The sequence below is a fragment of the Phoxinus phoxinus genome, assembly GCF_949152265.1.
Source record: "Phoxinus phoxinus genome assembly, chromosome: 17".
NCBI lineage: Eukaryota > Metazoa > Chordata > Actinopteri > Cypriniformes > Leuciscidae > Phoxinus > Phoxinus phoxinus.
Genome location: NC_136892.1, coordinates 5,958,545 through 5,977,130, shown reverse-complemented (window position 1 = coordinate 5,977,130; position 18,586 = coordinate 5,958,545). Strand labels below are relative to the sequence as shown.

The window sequence follows — 18,586 nt, the reverse complement described above, 5'->3', positions numbered from 1 at the left end:
GACCGGCTCCGGCACAAACAACAGACTCGCTGGACACCCCGCAGGAATAGTGACGTCGCGTAACGCCTCACGGACCCTTGACTCCACTCCCCAAGTAACCGCCGCGACCACCCGGTTGGGAGGCACAATGGTCACTGGAGAAGTGGATCTAGCCTCTACTTCAAAAATCCGTGAGAGCGCATCGGGCTTACCGTTCTTACTACCGGGGCGATATGAGATGTTAAAATCAAATCGGCCGAAAAACAATGCCCAGCGAGCCTGTCGAGAATTTAGTCTCTTAGCGGAACGGATGTACTCTAAGTTCTTATGGTCGGTCCAAACTATGAATGGAACCCCCGCGCCTTCCAACCAGTGACGCCACTCCTCCAGCGCCAACTTAACAGCCAGTAACTCCCTATTCCCGATGTCGTAATTCCGTTCCGAAGGAGTTAGACGATGAGAAAAAAAAGCGCATGGGTGTATTCTGTCGTCCGAAAGGGACCTCTGAGACAAAATTGCCCCCACTCCTACCTCCGACGCATCGACCTCCACAACGAATTGACGAGACGGGTCAGGGTTGGTGAGAATGGGAGCCGAAACAAAGCGGCTCTTTAAGGTTTCGAACGCCTCCTGAGCCTGCGTTGACCAACAGAATCGAATTCGTGTGGAGGTGAGATTCGTCAGCGGTAGGGCAACCTGACTAAAACCCCGAATGAAACGCCTGTAAAAATTGGCGAACCCCAGAAAACGCTGGACCGCCTTGCGATTCTCTGGGGTGGGCCAATCAGCAACCGCCTTTACCTTAGCCGGATCCATTCGGATGCCTTCAGGCGACAGAACGAAACCCAGGAACGGAACCGACCGTGCGTGAAACTCACACTTCTCCACCTTGGCAAATAAACGATTCTCGAGCAGCCGCTGTAGCACTCGCCTGACGTGCTGGACATGGTCGCGCTCGTTCTGGGAGAAGATCAGGATGTCGTCGAGATACACGAATACAAACCGGTCGACCATGTCTCGGAGCACGTCATTCACGAGTGCCTGGAAGACCGCCGGGGAGTTTGAGAGTCCAAAAGGCATGACCAAATACTCGAAGTGACCTGTAGGGGTATTAAAAGCGGTCTTCCATTCATCCCCCTCTCTAATCCGAACCAGGTGATAAGCATTGCGTAGGTCCAACTTCGTAAAGATGGACGCCCCCTGCAAGAGTTCAAACGCTGAAGACATCAATGGCAAAGGGTGGCTATTCTTTATCGTGATGTCATTCAGCCCTCGAAAGTCTATACAAGGACGTAGCGACCCATCCTTCCTCCCCACGAAGAAGAACCCCGCCCCAGCTGGAGAGGAAGAGGGACGAATTATACCGGCTAGCAGAGAATCGTTGATGTATCTTTCCATGGCCTCCCTCTCAGGACCGGAGAGCGAGTAGAGGCGCCCCTTAGGTGGAGAAGTGCCAGGAAATAATTCAATCGCACAGTCGTACGGGCGGTGCGGAGGGAGAGATGAAGCTCGGGACTTACTGAACACCGCTCTTAAGTCATGGTAAACCTCCGGTACATCCGCCAGGTTCACCGGTTCCTCCTGTAGGGTAGAAACAGACATTAAAGAAGATGATGCAGACATTAAACAATGAGACAGACAGAAAGGGCTCCATGCCAGTACTGAGTTAAGAATCCAGTCAATGTGCGGGTTATGTTTAACCAGCCAGGTGTGCCCCAACACCACTGGAGCGGAAGGAGAGTGTATGAGGAAGAAACGAATCTCCTCGGTATGATTGCCCGAAATAGTAAGGTTGACTAGCTTAGTGGAATGGGTAATCTCAGTGAGAGAGGTACCACATAGGGTTCTGGCTGAAATCGGTTCAGTCAGGAGAGAACGTGTAATGCCCAAGCGCTCAGCCAGTTTAATGTCCATAAAATCACCCTCCGCTCCAGAATCAATAAGAGCAGATACTTGATGGTTAACCCCCTCCAACTGTAGAAAAGCCGGAAGAATGGAACGACCACCAGATGGCAGTTGTGTGTTGGTGACGCTCACCATCCTCTGTCCCTTAAACGGAGCACGTCGTTTCTTCAATGGACATTCAGCCGCCATGTGACCCGCCTCTCCGCAGTAGAGACACAAGTTATTTGCCATGCGATGACGGCGTTCCGTGATGGTTAGATGGGCTCTCCCGATCTGCATGGGCTCCTCATCCGAAAATAACACTTGTTGGGAAGTAGCCCCTCTCATGACTGGTGTGTTGTTGACGACGTTATGAGGAAAACCCACCCTCCGAGTCTGGGTACGGAGGGAGATCCGGTTATCGACCCGAATGGCGAGATCAATCAACCCGTCGAGTGATGTGGGTAGTTCCAAGGAATAAATCTCATCCTTGATGTGTTCCGCTAAGCCATGAAGAAAGTGGTCCCACTGTGCCTTGGGATTCCACCCACAGGATGCCCCGAGTGTACGGAACTCAATTGAGTACTCCGATACGGAGCGAGTCCCCTGCTGTAACATCGTCAAGGCTCGTGCCGCCTCGGTCGCCAACGCTGACCGATCAAAGACCTTGCGAAGCTCCTGAGAGAATCCCTCATAAGATCTGCAGCACTCGTTCTCATTGTCCCACATGGCTGTTCCCCACTCTCTCGCAAGCCCAGCCAGGTGCATGATCACAAACGCAACCCTGGACCTCTCCGTCAGAAAGCAGGAAGGCTGGAGTGAAAAAGTCAATGAGCATTGAGATAGAAATGAGCGACACGAATTAGGCTCACCAGAGTAGGAAGCAGGTGGGTTGAGTCGAGGTTCGGATCGGCGAGGCACTACCACCTCGGCGTTAGGTGGATCAGGTGCTGTAGGAACCATGGGAGGACTGGTCTGTAGCTGTTCGAGCCGATGAGTAATCGCAGCTAACTGCTGTGACATCTCTGTCATGGCCTGACGAGAAGCCACTAATTCCTCCTGCTGTCGTCCTAGCAGAACGCCCTGCTGAGCAATGGCCCGACGCAGTTCCGTCTCCTCTGCTGAGTCCATTTGGTCAGTGGATTCTGTCGAGTAGGCCTGATGTGAAGAGATGAGGAGGACTCAAATGCAGTGATGAGAAGTGAAAAGTTTATTACTAAACTTAGTGAACAACATTAACACTTGTTCACTGTGTCACTGAAGTTTGTCTATTGGTGGTTCCTGTGAGCACAGCTCGCATACGGATGTAGAGAGAAGAGGAGACCACCGACAGACAGAGAGATCCCAGGAATGTCCAGCAATGGACGAGAGTAGGATCCAGCAGGCAACAGTCCTGCACCGACCCCCACGTCTAGGATTCCTGAACACAGATCACAGGTAAGCAACACAGAGAACACCAACGGACAAGGACTGCACACCCGACATGAAACAATCCACTGACAACACTGGTAGACACAGCTGGGAATATAAAGGGTAGGGGAAACGAGCAACAGGTGAGGAAGATCAACTCGTGATTGTGCTAATTGCCCACATCACGAGCTGCAGAAATGACAGGACTAAACAAAACAACAGAGAGGTGCCGGTGACACACCCTGACCCGTGACAGGAACTCTCCGCGCACACTCATATGAGACGCGCGCGCACGCACAAACTCTCGACACGCATACTGAGCCGCGAGCACACACACACACACACAAACTCTCCGCGCACATATTCATATGAGACGCGAGCACACACACATAATACCTTAAAGATGTGGAAAAATCGATCAAAAGTGTGGGTACATTTCTCCAGGCTCGATGCCAACCGCGCGTGATGCTGTATTTGCGGTAAAATAATTGCTGCAAAGACCGGTACCACGACAAACACGATGAAGACCTTGACAGTGCACGGAGTAAACTTAAGAGCAGAAAGTTGCTCCGTCTTCGACTGGTAAATGAAGAGATATCTTGTTGATCACTCGGACAGTGTTTATATTGCAATAAATAATAACCTACTGAATGTACACTGCCGTTCAAAAATGTGTTGGTTAATGGTTAGTCAGAATTTTTTTTCAGTAAGGATGCATTAAAGTTATCAAAGGTGACATTAAAACATGTGTAATGTTACAAAATATTTCGTTTTTAAATAAATGCTTTTCTTTAGATTTTTTTATTCATAAAAGAATCATGAAAAAAATTATCATAGTTTCCAAAATATTAAGCAGCAAACTGTTTTCATATTCTGAAGGGTCATGTGACACTGAAGTAATGATTTTGAACATTCAGCTTTGACATCACAGGAATAAATTACATTTTGAAATATATTAGATACGATTTTAAATTGTAATACTATTTCACAATATTACTAAAGTTTTACTGTATTTTTTTATTCAAAAATTCAGCTTTGGTGAGCATGAGCGCTTTATAAAACATTTTTTATTCCTTTGTGCACTGGCTAAGGAGCATGAGTCAAACTGAAAAAATAAAAATAAATAAATAAAAAATAAAAGTTTTTCTGAGGTAATATGTTATGTAATCTTGTTAAAATAGATTTCATAAAATTGGTATCGAAAAAAGTATCGTTAGGAACAGGTATCGAAACTGAGGTATCGAAATTGGCACCGGATCGAAAGATTTTGAACGATGCCCAGCCCTAATGCTGATAACGCCGGAAATTGCAACCATTGTTGGCTAACGATGCTTTTGGGAAACGCACCCCTGATTGGTTGTAGTAAAATCTATTTCAGATTTCCCTGCCTCTAAATGGCACATTAAAAACAGTAGTTCCATCTTAAATTATGTACTATGCCTTTTAAAAAAAGAAGTGTGATCATATGTATTGAATGTGCACTTGTGTGCTACAGCTGTGATCACTGAGTTCATAAAGTGTCCAACATTTCATAATATCTTTTTTTTTTTTTAATCCATCCAAAGTTGTTAACTTTGTTAATTTAGCAAAATTGGAATTTTACATAAAACAAATTGCTAATTGCCACTAAATAACACTAAGAAAAATGGAAGTTGATGCCGTAGGAGAAGCCACTGTATAGACCTATCATAAAATGTTTCTATATAATATATTACTCTTCAGAGTGGGTAGACTAAACGCAATAAACGCTGTCATGTTAACTTGCTTTTTGAGGCGGATGCTTGCTGTTTGGGAACACAGTCTTGTATTTCAGATGCTGTGCAACGAGATCGGTCCGCTGGTTGGTCCAGTTATGCATCCCATCGCAATGTCATATCTTTTTTGATGTGCATAAATTAATTTATTCTGTAAATTTGTTTCCATCGTAGTTCATTTGCAATTTAGTAAATGTAGTTTCATTTTCCAACAAATTTTTCATGCACAGGTTTAGAATTTATCCGGGGTTTTTTTTTTTTTATACGATATCCCAAAAGTGGAAGTTGTTAGTGTCATAGTTAGGCCTTGTCCACACGAACACGGGTATTTTTATAACCGTGACTTTTTTTACGCGGTTCGCCCGTTCGTCCACACGGAAACGCAGTATCAGGTCACTGAAACCGAACATTTTTGAAAACCCCGGCCAGGGTGAGGATTTTCAGAAACGCCGGTTGCAGTGTTGTCGTGTAGACAGTAAAACCGGAGTTTTTGCCTTGCGACGTCAAAGTGCGCGCCGTTCTCTTACGTAGAGTTCTCTCGTACTGCGTCGAAAGAACGCTACGGGAAAGATATTTCTTTGTCGAGATTGAAGCCTAAAATTAATCCTTAATTTTGTAATATTGTAAAACGCTTTTCTGAAGCATACAACCTAGGCGGAGCAATACAGCTCACCCATTGGCTGCTCTGCCAGAAAAGCACAGCCTATGCGAGGCCAGAGACGCTGACCAATGAGGACGCTTCGCGCCCTTCTGCGTCACCTCCCGCCCAAACAGGCGTGGCCTAGGCCTATAAATACGAGCATAGCTGTCTAACACGCCGATTTTCTTAAATTCAACGAAGCTGCACGCATCGCTGGATTGATTCGAGCCGCCACAGCCGTTTGGAAACAAGCACCTCAGCAGGACGAGCCCTTACCTGAAGCCGCTGGTCATCGCCGCCTTCAGCCGCCGTTCCCTGCTGCGCTTCTCCGGCGTGGAATATCCTTTTCAGTTTTGTGTGTGTTTTGTGTGTGTGTTCGCCTACCGCGTCACACACTTTTTCCTCACAAAAGAGCAACGAGTGTCTTTTTAAAGATGTCTCGCTTTTCCTGCGGCTCCTGCCGAGCCGCGCTCATCGACGGGGACCACCACGAACTATGTGTTTCCTGCTTGGGCGAGGAACATGCAGCTATCGCTCTCGGTGATGGCGGCTGCCATCACTGCGACATGATGCCAATCGCGACTCTGCGGACTCGCCTTGCATCTTTCGCCGAAGCTGCTCAACCGCCCCCTGTAGCGCCGCGCCGTAAGAAGCGCCGTGCTCAGCGGGTCCCGGAACCTCCCTCCACGAGGAGCTCGCCGCCGCCGCCGCTAGCTCCTCTCAACGTTTCGCTTGAGTCGCTCACCGACGGACAACAGCCGCAGCCCGCCGCTTTGTCCGTTATGGAAGACGACCAGCAAGCTGTATCAGAGGGAGATGATGACTGCTGTTCGCTTCTCGCTTCGGAGAGCGAGGGTTGGGCGAGCTCCGTGGACCTCCCCTCCCCCGCTGTTCGGGAGCGCAGAGGAGGGAAGATCAGCATCGAGACAGAACTGATGCGTCTGCTCACACAGGCCGTGTCGAGCCTCGGCCTCGATTGGTCGACGCCCGAGCAACCTGCACTCAACCGGCTGGATGGCCGCTTCCTCTCTGGAGACCGCGCTGCGCCCCCCTCCAGACACGCACCGTTTCTTCCTGAGCTTCATGAAGAGGTAGCGAAATCGTGGAAGGCGCCATTTTCAGCCAGAGTACGTACTTCTGCCTCGCCAGCATTCTCCGTAGTGGACGGTGCTCGAGACAGAGGCTACCACGCTCTCCCTCCGGTCGAGGAGGCTGTAGCGACTCACCTTTGCCCACCCTCTGCTGGACGGCGGGCTAAGGGAGTCCTACCATCCAAAGCTTGCCGCACATCGTCAGCTCTGAACGGTCGCGTGTATTCCGCCGCCGGACAAGCTGCATCGGCGCTGCACACCATGGCGGTGCTTCAAATCCACCAGGCCAACCTCCTCTGCAAGCTAGACGAGGAAGGCCCGGGCGCGATCAGTGTTCCGGACTTACGTAGCGCCACAGACCTAGCTCTTCGCGCTACAAAGTCCGCCGCACACGCCATCGGCAGGATTATGGCCACAGCTACTGTTTCCGAGAGACATTTATGGCTGACTCTCTCTGAAATGGCGGAGTCCGAGCGCTCTGCGTTCCTCGACGCCCCCATTTCACCGGCTGGCCTCTTCGGATCCTCCGTGAAGGACTTCGCGGACCGATTCGCCGAGGTACAGAAAACTTCGCAGGCCATGAGACATTTCCTGCCAAAGCGCTCCAGTTCCGCAACAGGCCGCCCTAAACAGCCGCCTGCCCGAACTCAGCAGCGCCCCGCGCCCGCCGCACCGGCCCAGCAGCAACAGGCCCGAGAGAGACCACGGTCTCGCTCCGCCGGACGCCGCCCGCCACCGCGTGGCCCTCGGCCCAAGATTTCACTCAAGCCCGAGGCCTCGGCGCCATCCTAGCCCTGCTAGGAAAAAGACGGTGTTCGGGTCCCGCTGCGGCCGGACTTCCACCAAAGATTCCCGTTTGTACAGCCCTAAGTTCCGCGTTTGTACCAGTGTACTCAGCAGCCAACAAACCGGCCGTAAAGCCCGTTTGCCTGCACACAAACGCCGTTTTCACGGCGACCCAGATAAATCTAAAAAAGAGTTTAATTTCTGGTGTTCCGGCCAAGGCCGATGGTGTAATGTGTGTAACTGCAATGCCCACCCAGTGCCCATTCATTCACACAAGCACAGCCCCGTTCAACACAGGGTTTGCACACATAAAATCGGCTCACACCGATTGTGCTTTACGTGTAGTGAGCGTGCCCACTGTCCAGTGCCCACAACCACTACACACTGCACGTTCCGCGGTTTCTGTAAAAACGAAACTAACGAACGGTCAGTCAGTACACAAACACAGTGTCCCCGGTGTAATAAATGTGCCCGCTACCAAGCGCCCACGTTTATTCACAAACATAACGAGCCCCGTAGGGCTCGCCCCGCGTGCTCTCTCTCAACTCAGAGAGTCGAGCGCGCGCGGGACGCATACTGTGTTAAACATGTCCCCCGCCTCAGACGCCACGGCGTCCATGTTACAGCACATGGTTGCTCTCGTGTCGCCGCCATTTCGCGACCAGAGCCCAGATTACATTCAACCCCTAGTCACACGTGCAGATGCATGGGAAGGACTACCCGGGGTCTCAGAATGGGTGCTAGAGACTATAAAAAGAGGCTATTCGCTACAGTTTCATCGACGCCCTCCCCGTTTCACGGGAAAAGTCGAAACCACGGTAAAAACAGAAGTAGCACATCTACTTCGAGCCGAAATAGCGAAGCTATTGAGCAAAGGGGCCATAGAGCCTTTATCTCAAGCTCAGAGCGAAGGGGGCCTGTACAGCAGATATTTCCTGGTACCGAAGAAAGACGGGGGTCTCAGACCCATTTTAGATCTAAGGCGTCTGAACAAAACGCTAACAAAGCGGAAGTTCAGAATGCTCACGACCAGAAGTATCCTCGCGCAAATTCGCCGAGGAGACTGGTTTATGGCAATAGATCTGAAAGACGCGTATTTTCACATACAAATTGCGTCACGTCACAGGCGATTTTTGAGATTCGCCTTCGAGGGCCGGGCATATCAGTACACAGTCCTGCCATTCGGCCTGTCTCTAGCACCTCGTACATTTACAGTGTGCATGGACGCGGCGCTGGCACCCCTGAGACTCTGGGGCGTTCGAATTCTGAACTATTTGGACGATTGGCTAATTCTGGCTCAATCGCCGTCAGAACTCGCTCACCACAAGACACTAATACTCGATCACCTCGAGTGCTTAGGTCTGAGAGTCAATTGGGAGAAAAGTTCACTGTTTCCCAGTCAAAGGATCTCCTTTTTAGGACTGGATCTGAACTCACTGTCTATGACAGCACAGCTGTCATCACAGCGCAGGCGAAATACCCTGCAAATGGCGAAATCCTTCCGCAGCGGCCACATAGTGCCACCCAGGAGATTTCAGAAAATGCTGGGCCTCATGGCCTCAGCCTCAACAGTGCTGCAGTTGGGCCTGCTGCGCATGCGCCCACTACAGTTCTGGTTGAGAGCGCGCGTACCGCGCCGAGCATGGTTACACGGTCGTTATCGCCTCAAGGTCACTCAGGAATGCATTTCAGCCCTGACACCATGGAGAGCGTCAGACTGGTACCGGTCAGGTGTAAGCCTGGGGACTTCCTCGAGCCTGAAGGTGGTGTCCACGGACGCGTCCACCTCAGGCTGGGGAGCACTGCTCGACGGCAGACCGCTCTTTGGCCAGTGGGCAGAGCGAGCCAAACTACCGCACATAAACTGCCTGGAAATGATGGCAGTGGACTTTGCGCTGAGGCGCTTCTGTCCCCGGATAAAAGGACACCACGTCCTGGTCCGCTCGGACAACATGTCGGTAGTAGCCTACATAAACCGCCAGGGTGGCGTGAGATCCCGGAACCTATTCAGGTTAGCGGAACGCATACTGGTGTGGGCCCAGCACAACCTGCGCTCGTTAAGAGCAATGCACGTGCCAGGCCACTTGAACGTAGGCCCGGACAGACTCTCACGGAACAACGTTCCTACGGGAGAGTGGTCCCTACACACACAGACAGTGCGTCTGCTGTGGAAAACGTTCGGCAGAGCGGAAATAGACCTGTTTGCAAACCAGGAAAACGCTCACTGCCCAGAATTATTTTCGAAGAGCGCGAACGCGCTGGCCAGAGTCTGGCCCCGCCGCCCGCTCTATGCTTTTCCTCCTGTCTCACTCCTGCCTCAAGTGCTGGAGCGTATCAAGGAGAGCGGATGCTCAGTACTGCTAGTTGCTCCATTCTGGACGAATCAGACCTGGTTCCCAGCTTTGATGCGACTGAAAAGTACTGCCCCGTGGCCGATTCCAGTGAGGAGAGACCTCCTCTCACAGGCCAAGGGCTCGATTCTGCATCCTCACCCCGAGCTTTGGTCCCTACACGTATGGGCCATAAACGGGTACCCGCTAACCTCCCAAGAGGAGTGTTAGACACGATCGAACAAGCTAGGGCTCCGTCTACTAGACGGCTCTACGCTTCCAAATGGTCGGTGTTCTCTGGATGGTGTTCAGATCAAGGTCTGTCACCACTTCAGTGTGGAGAACCGGAGATTCTCTCCTTCTTGCAAGAGCTATTGGATAAGGGAAGAACCCCATCCACGCTCAAAGTCTATGTGGCTGCCATATCAGCGTTCGTTAATCCAACGCTTGGCCGTTCACTAGGCAGGAACGACCTGGTGGTCCGCTTCCTGAGAGGCGCCAGGAGGTTAAACCCTCCAAGGCCTCCTTCAGTCCCCGTTTGGGACCTTTCTACAGTGTTGAACGCTATGAAAGGGGCCCCTTTCGAGCCTATTCACTCAGTTGACATGAAACACCTGTCTCTCAAGACCGTGTTTCTTTTGGCTCTCGCTTCAGTGAAGCGTGTGGGAGACTTGCAAGCGCTCTCAGTGAGAGCTTCTTGTATGGAGTTCGGGCCAAACGACTCTGTAGTCGTATTGAAACCGAAGCATGGGTACGTGCCTAAGTCCCTCAACACACCGTTCAGGGCTCAGGTCATCTCCCTGTCGGCCCTGCCGGCCTCAGAGGACGGAAATAGCTCCCTTTGCCCGGTCAGGGCATTAAGAGCTTACGTGTCCCGCTCCGCTGTTTTTCGACAGACGGAGCAGCTCTTTGTTTCGTTCAGCGGGCGCTCCAAGGGACGAGCCGCAACGAAACAGAGTCTGTCTCGATGGGTAGTGGACGCCATTGCGCTAGCCTACGCATCTAGAGGCTTGGAATGCCCGTTGGGCGTCAGAGCACATTCCACGAGAGGCATGGCCTCTTCATGGGCTTGGTATAGCGGAATCTCGTTACAAGATATCTGTATGGCGGCAGGCTGGGCCTCCCCGTCTACATTTATTAGGTTCTATAACCTAGAGGTTCCTGCGTTGCAGGCTAAACTGCTCTCGGTCTAGAGGACTATGTATAAGTGTTTCTGCCCCGCGCTGCGGCCCAGGTCACTTCAATGTTAATATGTATAAGTGTTCCTGCCCCGCGCTGCGGCCCAGGTCACTTCAATGTTTAATATGTATAAGTGTTCCTGCCCCGCGCTGCGGCCCAGGTCACTTCAATGTTAATATGTATAAGTGTTCCTGCCCCGCGCTGCGGCCCAGGTCACTTCAATGTTTAAGCATCACTCACTGACAATGTGTCCCATGAGCATGCTATTACCCCTCATATATATCTATATTTACATATATATGCTATTATGCCTTAAGAGGCACAACTATAAGGGATGATGCTATTTTAGCCGCTCTCCCTATACTTCTTGGGGTAGGCGCTTGTATACCAGGGCGCGCGCGCCCTTAGGTGTCTGTGTCGATCCAAGAGCACGCACGGCGGTTTGCATAGGGTTCCCGTAGCGTTCTTTCGACGCAGTACGAGAGAACTCTACGTAAGAGAACGTACTCGGTTACTAACGTAACCTCGGTTCTCTCTAGGAGAGGGAACGAGTACTGCGTCTCATGGCCGTGCGTGTCCACGCTGCGTCGCTTCATTGACGAAAATCGGCGTGTTAGACAGCTATGCTCGTATTTATAGGCCTAGGCCACGCCTGTTTGGGCGGGAGGTGACGCAGAAGGGCGCGAAGCGTCCTCATTGGTCAGCGTCTCTGGCCTCGCATAGGCTGTGCTTTTCTGGCAGAGCAGCCAATGGGTGAGCTGTATTGCTCCGCCTAGGTTGTATGCTTCAGAAAAGCGTTTTACAATATTACAAAATTAAGGATTAATTTTAGGCTTCAATCTCGACAAAGAAATATCTTTCCCGTAGCGTTCTTTCGACGCAGTACTCGTTACCTCTCCTAGAGAGAACCGAGGTTACGTTAGTAACCGAGTACGTTTTCCGCTGTGTTTGACGTCAGATTGTGCGCCGCTGACGGCTTCTGATTGGCCAACGTGGCTTTACGGTTAGGGTTATATCGCCGACTGCTGGTGTGGAATGCTCTTGACGGCGCTTGATAGCGTGTTTTTGCGTTTTCATGTAGACAGAGATTTTTTCAAAAACGCAAGAGGAAAAACTCCGTGTGGACATGGCCTTAGTGTCACATGCTTATAAAGCACTAAACCTTGCTGCTGCATTTTTCAATACACACAAAATGAAAAAATGCTGGGTTAAAAAAAGACTGGGATTGCTGGCTAGTTTATTGCTGAGTTTTGCCTTGGTTCCAGCCTAAAATCCATTGAGAGAGCATCGATGTGGAGAGTTTTGATGGTTGGGTTTTAAAGCTGCAATGTCTTATGCAAATGTTGAACGTGCATCTTATGCTAGGAGGCCTTTAGACTCTACAGTCTTGTTAGTACATGTGTTTTGCATTCATTAGGCATGATTGCCTCAGATACTTAATTAAGCCCTCAAGTTTAGTGTGTAAGTTGTTGTTTAGTTCTTAACATCAGCATCTCTGGGAGTGGAGACCGTGAGTCATCTGCAACTGCTGCAAGCATGTTAGATACAACCTGTCATCTCAGCCAGAAAGGCCTTTTATCTGCTTAATTGTTCTACCTGCTTCCTTGTTATCTTAGGGTGTAATTGCAAATGGCAACAACATATTTTGCCAGTAATGCACAATCCAGCTTCCTTTTATAAGCATATGACTTGGGGTCATAACATGTGTCCCATAGACTTGCATGCATAGGAGGTACAGTGGGACTTCATTTTTTGGATTGTATAAAGTGGGTATTACATTGATCAATGACAGAGTAAAAAGACATACAGAGAGACTGAACATGATAAAGAAAATGTGTAAAAAAGAACAGCTAGTTTCCCTAGTGAAATAAACCGTTTTAAAATATTACCAAAATGTATTTAAAATGTGTTAATTTCATACGAAGCATACTGCAAATCCATGAACATGTTTACTGACATATCGCTTGAGACTTTCTGAAAATATATATATATATTTATAAATATAATAATAAACATGTGTTTGGAGTACTTTATTGCACAATGCACATTTATTCATATTACTGTGTTTTATTTTATCATTATTACCGGTAGTAAGGGTAGTATGATCACTGTATAAGATCAGTCTGTAAATGCAAGTGTAATGCTGGGTTGAAACAAAGCAGTATGAGGTGGATACACATGCAAAATAGGTTTATTAACAAAATGATGAACAAACACGGGTAAACTAGGATATGCAGAGCTGGAGCACACCAGGAAACCAAAACAATGAGCATCTCCAGTAAAACATCGACTGACACTGAACAAGGAAAACTCAAAGTTATAAATACACAAGAAAACAAAGTACCGTATATACCCGAATATAAGACGACCCTGAATATAAGACGACCCCCCATTTCCAGACTTATTTTTGTGGAAAAAATCTGGTTTTCAACAGAAAATAATTTTATTTGAAAATTGCACTGATAATTCATTCTCTCTCTTCCAGCACGCGCGCGCACCTTTCTCTTTCTCTCTCTCTCGCTCGCTCGCTCTACGTCTCTCGCGCGCACTTCTCTCTCTCTCTCTCTCTCTCTCTCTCTCTCTCTCTCTCTCTCTCTCTCTCTCTCTCTCTCTCTCTCTCTCTCTCTCTCGCTCACTCTGCGTCAGGAGCAGTAATTCAGTCAAGCACAGATATTATGTTGCTTCTCTAATTTTACATGCAAGTATTGCCGAAATCACAGCACAGATATTGTTTTTATCTTATGTGTATTTGATTTCATCAGACGACGGCTCGATTATCAGATTTTTTGTCCAGATTAACATCTTGGAAGGAAAAGCTGGTTTTGTCTTAATGGGTCGCGTTTCATTCACTATTTCATATTAATTCGTTCTTTCTCCCTTTCCCCCCGTGATTTTGTCTATATCGCGAATATAAGACGACCCCCCATTTTTCAGCCTATTTTTAGGACAAAAACCTTGTCTTATATTCGGGTATATACGGTAACAAGGGGTCGAGGGAAATTTTCATGGGAAAACACGAGGGTCCACCCATGACAGGGGGACACAGGCTGGGATCATGATAACAAGATATATTGGGCCCTATTTTAACGATCTGAAACGCAAGCATCTAATGCGTTTCGCATAACTTTGTGGGTGGATCTTGGCGCAAATCTAAAATGGGTTGGTCTGAAGCTTCATTATTCATAGGTGTGGTTTGGGCGTAACGTGCAATAAACCAATCAGAGCGTCATCTCACATTCCCTATAAAAGCAGGTGCCCTTGTTCCATGGCGGATTGCTATTATAACGGCGGATTTGCCAGGTGCACGCAACTTACATGATGGAACCGTAAAGGTGATTTTGCACTCTTCAGGATTTTGTTTTGCTGGTTCTTGACAGACAACCCACTTTGTCAGATGTCCTTATATACCTGTGTCTTGCCACTATTGGTCAAACAGGTTTGATCCATCATTACTACAATTAGCCTGAATAATTTGGGTTAATGTGTAAGCTAGATTTATGCCTTTTTTACATCTTCGTGGAGACCACAATGATTCGTGTGGTAATATTTTTCCTTTTAATTATCTATGGTTTGCAAAAATGGGAATTGCTGCGTCTGTGTATATGAGAGAAGCAAAGTGTATGCGCGTTGTGCACGCTACATTATGGCCAAGCATGTGCCCTTAAAATAGCATCTGAATAACACACTGACTTTAGACTAGGTTTTTGTGGTCTGTGGCGGAATTGTTTTCTGAAACCGCAAAATAGCGCCAGAACACGCCTCCTCTTTTTCACTAGGTTTGAAATACACAAGTTCTTAGAAATGTTCTTTTTGCATTCATGTTGGCTTCATAAGGTTTTGAAAAAATTCAAAGTGCGCACATCTTATTCATTATTTTCCATAAGGTTTTGACATATATTTTTCCAGGTAGCCTATATTTTTTCAAATTTCATGAATTGTTTATTAATTAATAAATAACATACATTTTGGAATATGACGATATAACATTTTACAGTCAGAACTAACCTTATCATAACAACAAGATTATTTATTGACAGTCATGTATTCAGGGGTCTTCTCTACAATTTACTTTTCGGTTTTATTTTTTGCGTTTCGGTTTTGGTTTTAGCTTTTAAAAAACTGTGTTTTAAGCATATTCAATCCCATTCACACAGATGCATTTAAACAACTAAAAACGCTGTATTTTGCTGCCAGGCCATTAGATGGCGATGAAACACTATAGATTGAACACGTAATACGCATGTGCATGAAATCATCGTCTTCAGAGATTCGTGTTTTTGTTGTTTACACAGAGACCGTTTTCAAAAACTTGCATTATTCACATTAACTCTTTTTCTCACAAGTCAAATACCACCTCAAGTGAGCGTCAAAAACGAATGAAAGGATTTTTATTTTAATTTGCCGTTTCCATCAATAGCTTGTGATGCAATACTTCAAAATGCACATAAAAACAGGGTGATGGAAACATAGCTAATGTGGTCAGACCACATAATTTCGTTGGTTGCACCACATGACTTTGATTTTGTAGACACATTTTTTTTCATATAATAAATTAATAAGAAATGTGTCAAACTTAAGGTTTTATTTTCAATAATTTGCCTTTGTTTAATTCTTAAAATATGTTTCATTAATTTACTCTTTTCTTCTGTTTGTTTAAAAAATAACACCATTAAAAATTCATATAAAAATAAATTAACACTTGCTGTAAGGGATGGTTAAAAATTAAGTTTTTATTTATTTTTTAGAGGTGAATCAAGTTAACATTATTTGGAATGGATTTGGAATAATGTGCACCAATTAATCTAGTAGAGCTTCTTCAATTTCACATTAGTTTATACTTAGAATGTTTCTGCTGCTGCTGTTCTTTTTTACCCATTCTGACATTCAGATCCATGATTTATGGTACTCCATGTGAATAAGTAATCTTCCTCTGAGGTCCATGAATATGTTAGCTAGAGAAGGGAAAGACTTATGGTGGGGTCTACGCCTCATTACCTTCTCCAGGAATCTGCTGGTTTCTCCAGGTCAGAATAGTGCCGTAGAATGGCCACTGGAGTGACTAAACAAAGCAACAAAGCAACTTTGACGGTGCCGTCATAAAATATGAAAATGCATTCACTGGTAGTCTCATGTTTTTGAAAAAGGAGACAGACCACTGCATACTCTTTCAAGATTGGGGCAGATTTGCTTGTAGTGGGTTGAGACATGCCCGCTTTGGATTAGCTAGGGCTAGGAATAGCCTAATGTCTACCATTTGACTTGCAACTTCAGTCAAAAATGACACCTTCACATTTCACGTCATGATGTTTGGTCAGGAGACATGTGAAGACTGTTGGCATTTGATATCATTGATGTACAACAATATCACTGTTTTAGAAGGTATTCGTACTCACTCGAATGAATGATTGGCCGATCACAGGATAGGCAAACATGTAGACTATTCTCAGTCGGCAACACTCTCTTGCTTCGCAGAGCTGGTGGAGCTAGCTATATATATAGTACATTTCAAATATATACTGTTTTGAACTTTCTTTCACTGTATCACAGTTTCCACAAAACTATTAAGCAGCACAACTATTTTCCACATTAAAAATAACAAGACATGTTTCTTAAGTCTCTTAGAATGATTTCTGAAGGATCATGTGACACTGAAGACTGGAGGCATGGCTGCTGAAAATGTATCATTGGCATCACAAGAATAAATTTATATTAAATGCAATTTATTTTTGTGATATATTAAAATATAAATAAGTTATTTACAATACTACTGTTTTTATTGAATAAATAAATGCATCCTTGGTGAGTAGAATAGACTTAAAAACATTAAAAAGCAAATAGGCCACAAGCTTTTGAACAGTAGGGTATATTTTATTTGTTTATACAATATTTGTCAAATCCATACTTTCCATGCAGTATCTATTATGTTAGGCTACATGGTAAAAATGATCATACATTGTTTTAATCAGTATCAAGATCACATTACTAGCTTTCTTAAATTACTTTCCAGTCAGCATGTTTATTATAAAACAAATTGGTTTCTATCATGCTAATGTCACCGCAGGCCTCGCGTGAAGTCTCAGTCAGGCTTATATGTTGTTAATTCTGTTCTCAGATATTTCTGTTTGCCCTTCAGATCAGATTAAAGTTGCTGATAGTGTTTCGGGTACAATAAGCAGGCATTATCTACCTGTCCATCAATAACCACAGCATTGTGTCCTCATCTGTCTGCCTGAGAGAACAGTCAAGGTGGACCATACCTCTACTTGGCTATGTTGTAATCTGCTTAATGATCTCTTAAATGACCCCATATCAGGTTCCTAGAATAATTCATTTTATTGATCAGATGACGCTACATTGAACACGGATAGTTTCTAAGTAAGGGATAATGTACATCCAGCCGATGGTTCTCTCAAAATATTCCCCAACAGGATGATGAGGAACCCAACGTGAAGCGGATTCCACGATGCTGGCATAATTAAATAACTGTGCACAAAAAATTGATTCAACTGAGTTTTAATATTTTATTAGCTCTTATCTTTTATTAGCTTTTACTTTCTGACCCTTGGACTTTACACCTCTCGTAACAGTTTATTTAGAAAAGCCAAGCCATTGATAAGGTCCTACAGATCATTCATTTTGCAAGCATTTTAGCACAAATAATTGTGTTCTTTATGTTCATTACTTTAAAGCCAGAGGAAGAGAAAACAAATGCTAAAATGCTTCTCTAAATGCTTCTGGGGTGTATATTCTTTAAGTTTTTTTATTTATTTATTTTTATAAACCGCCTTGGTTACTAGTGTAACCCTTGTTCCCTGATGGAGGGAACGGAGACGTTGTGTCGAAATGCTGACATTAGGAGTCGCACATGAGAGCCCCAAACACCTCTGAGGTATTCGGAAAAGGCTAATGTAAATGGCATGTTGGATTTGCATGCCAGGCCATGCCCCTGTACATACAGGTATATAAGGCGTGCACACACTTCAGCTTTGTTCGAAGTAGCTGAAACGGGCGTCTCAACCCCTCAGTGACAGTTCAAGTTGTGGCAGGAGGGACACAACGTCTCCGTTCCCTCCATTTGGGAACGAGGTTTACACTAGTAAGCGAGACGTTTCCTTTAAATTGGTCACTTTTGATGTGTCGAAATACCGACCGTGGGGGTCCATATTCTGAACGCCACGTTAACGTTGGCAAGCGTTCTCCTTCTCACTGAGAAAGGATCACTACGGAGACCACATCCTACCCGAAGGGGGAGGTTAGTTTGTGCAACTGATCTGGATGAGCTCACTGACACTGTGACATCCTACATCAGTTTCTGTGAGGACATGTGTGTTATCCCAACATATAACAACGACAACCCTTGGTTCACTTCAAAACTCAAACAGCTTCGCCAGGCCAAAGAGGATACAGGAGTAATTTTTATTATTTGTATTATTATTATTTTCTTTGTCCTACAGGAGTGGGGATAGTGTTGTCACGGTACCAAAATTTCAGTATTCGGTACCGATACCTGTGAAAATCCACGGTTCTCGGTAC

General features: G+C 46.4%; 2 protein-coding genes across 2 annotated transcripts in view; one reads left to right on the top strand and one right to left on the bottom strand.

Moving 5' to 3' along the window:
* The window catches only part of kctd16b (potassium channel tetramerization domain containing 16b), a 103,358-nt gene that overhangs the window by 48,502 nt on the left and 36,270 nt on the right, over positions 1–18,586 (top strand). The gene's annotated exons all lie outside the window — the stretch shown is intronic.
* LOC306984304 (uncharacterized protein) lies at positions 1,312–3,086 on the bottom strand. Its single transcript, XM_079585529.1, has 2 exons — positions 2,736–3,086; positions 1,312–1,560 (listed from the first exon to the last, which is right to left on the bottom strand). The coding sequence occupies exons 1-2, from the start codon at positions 2,992–2,994 to the stop codon at positions 1,517–1,519; spliced, it is 303 nt and encodes a 100-aa protein (XP_079441655.1). The 5' UTR covers positions 2,995–3,086; the 3' UTR covers positions 1,312–1,516.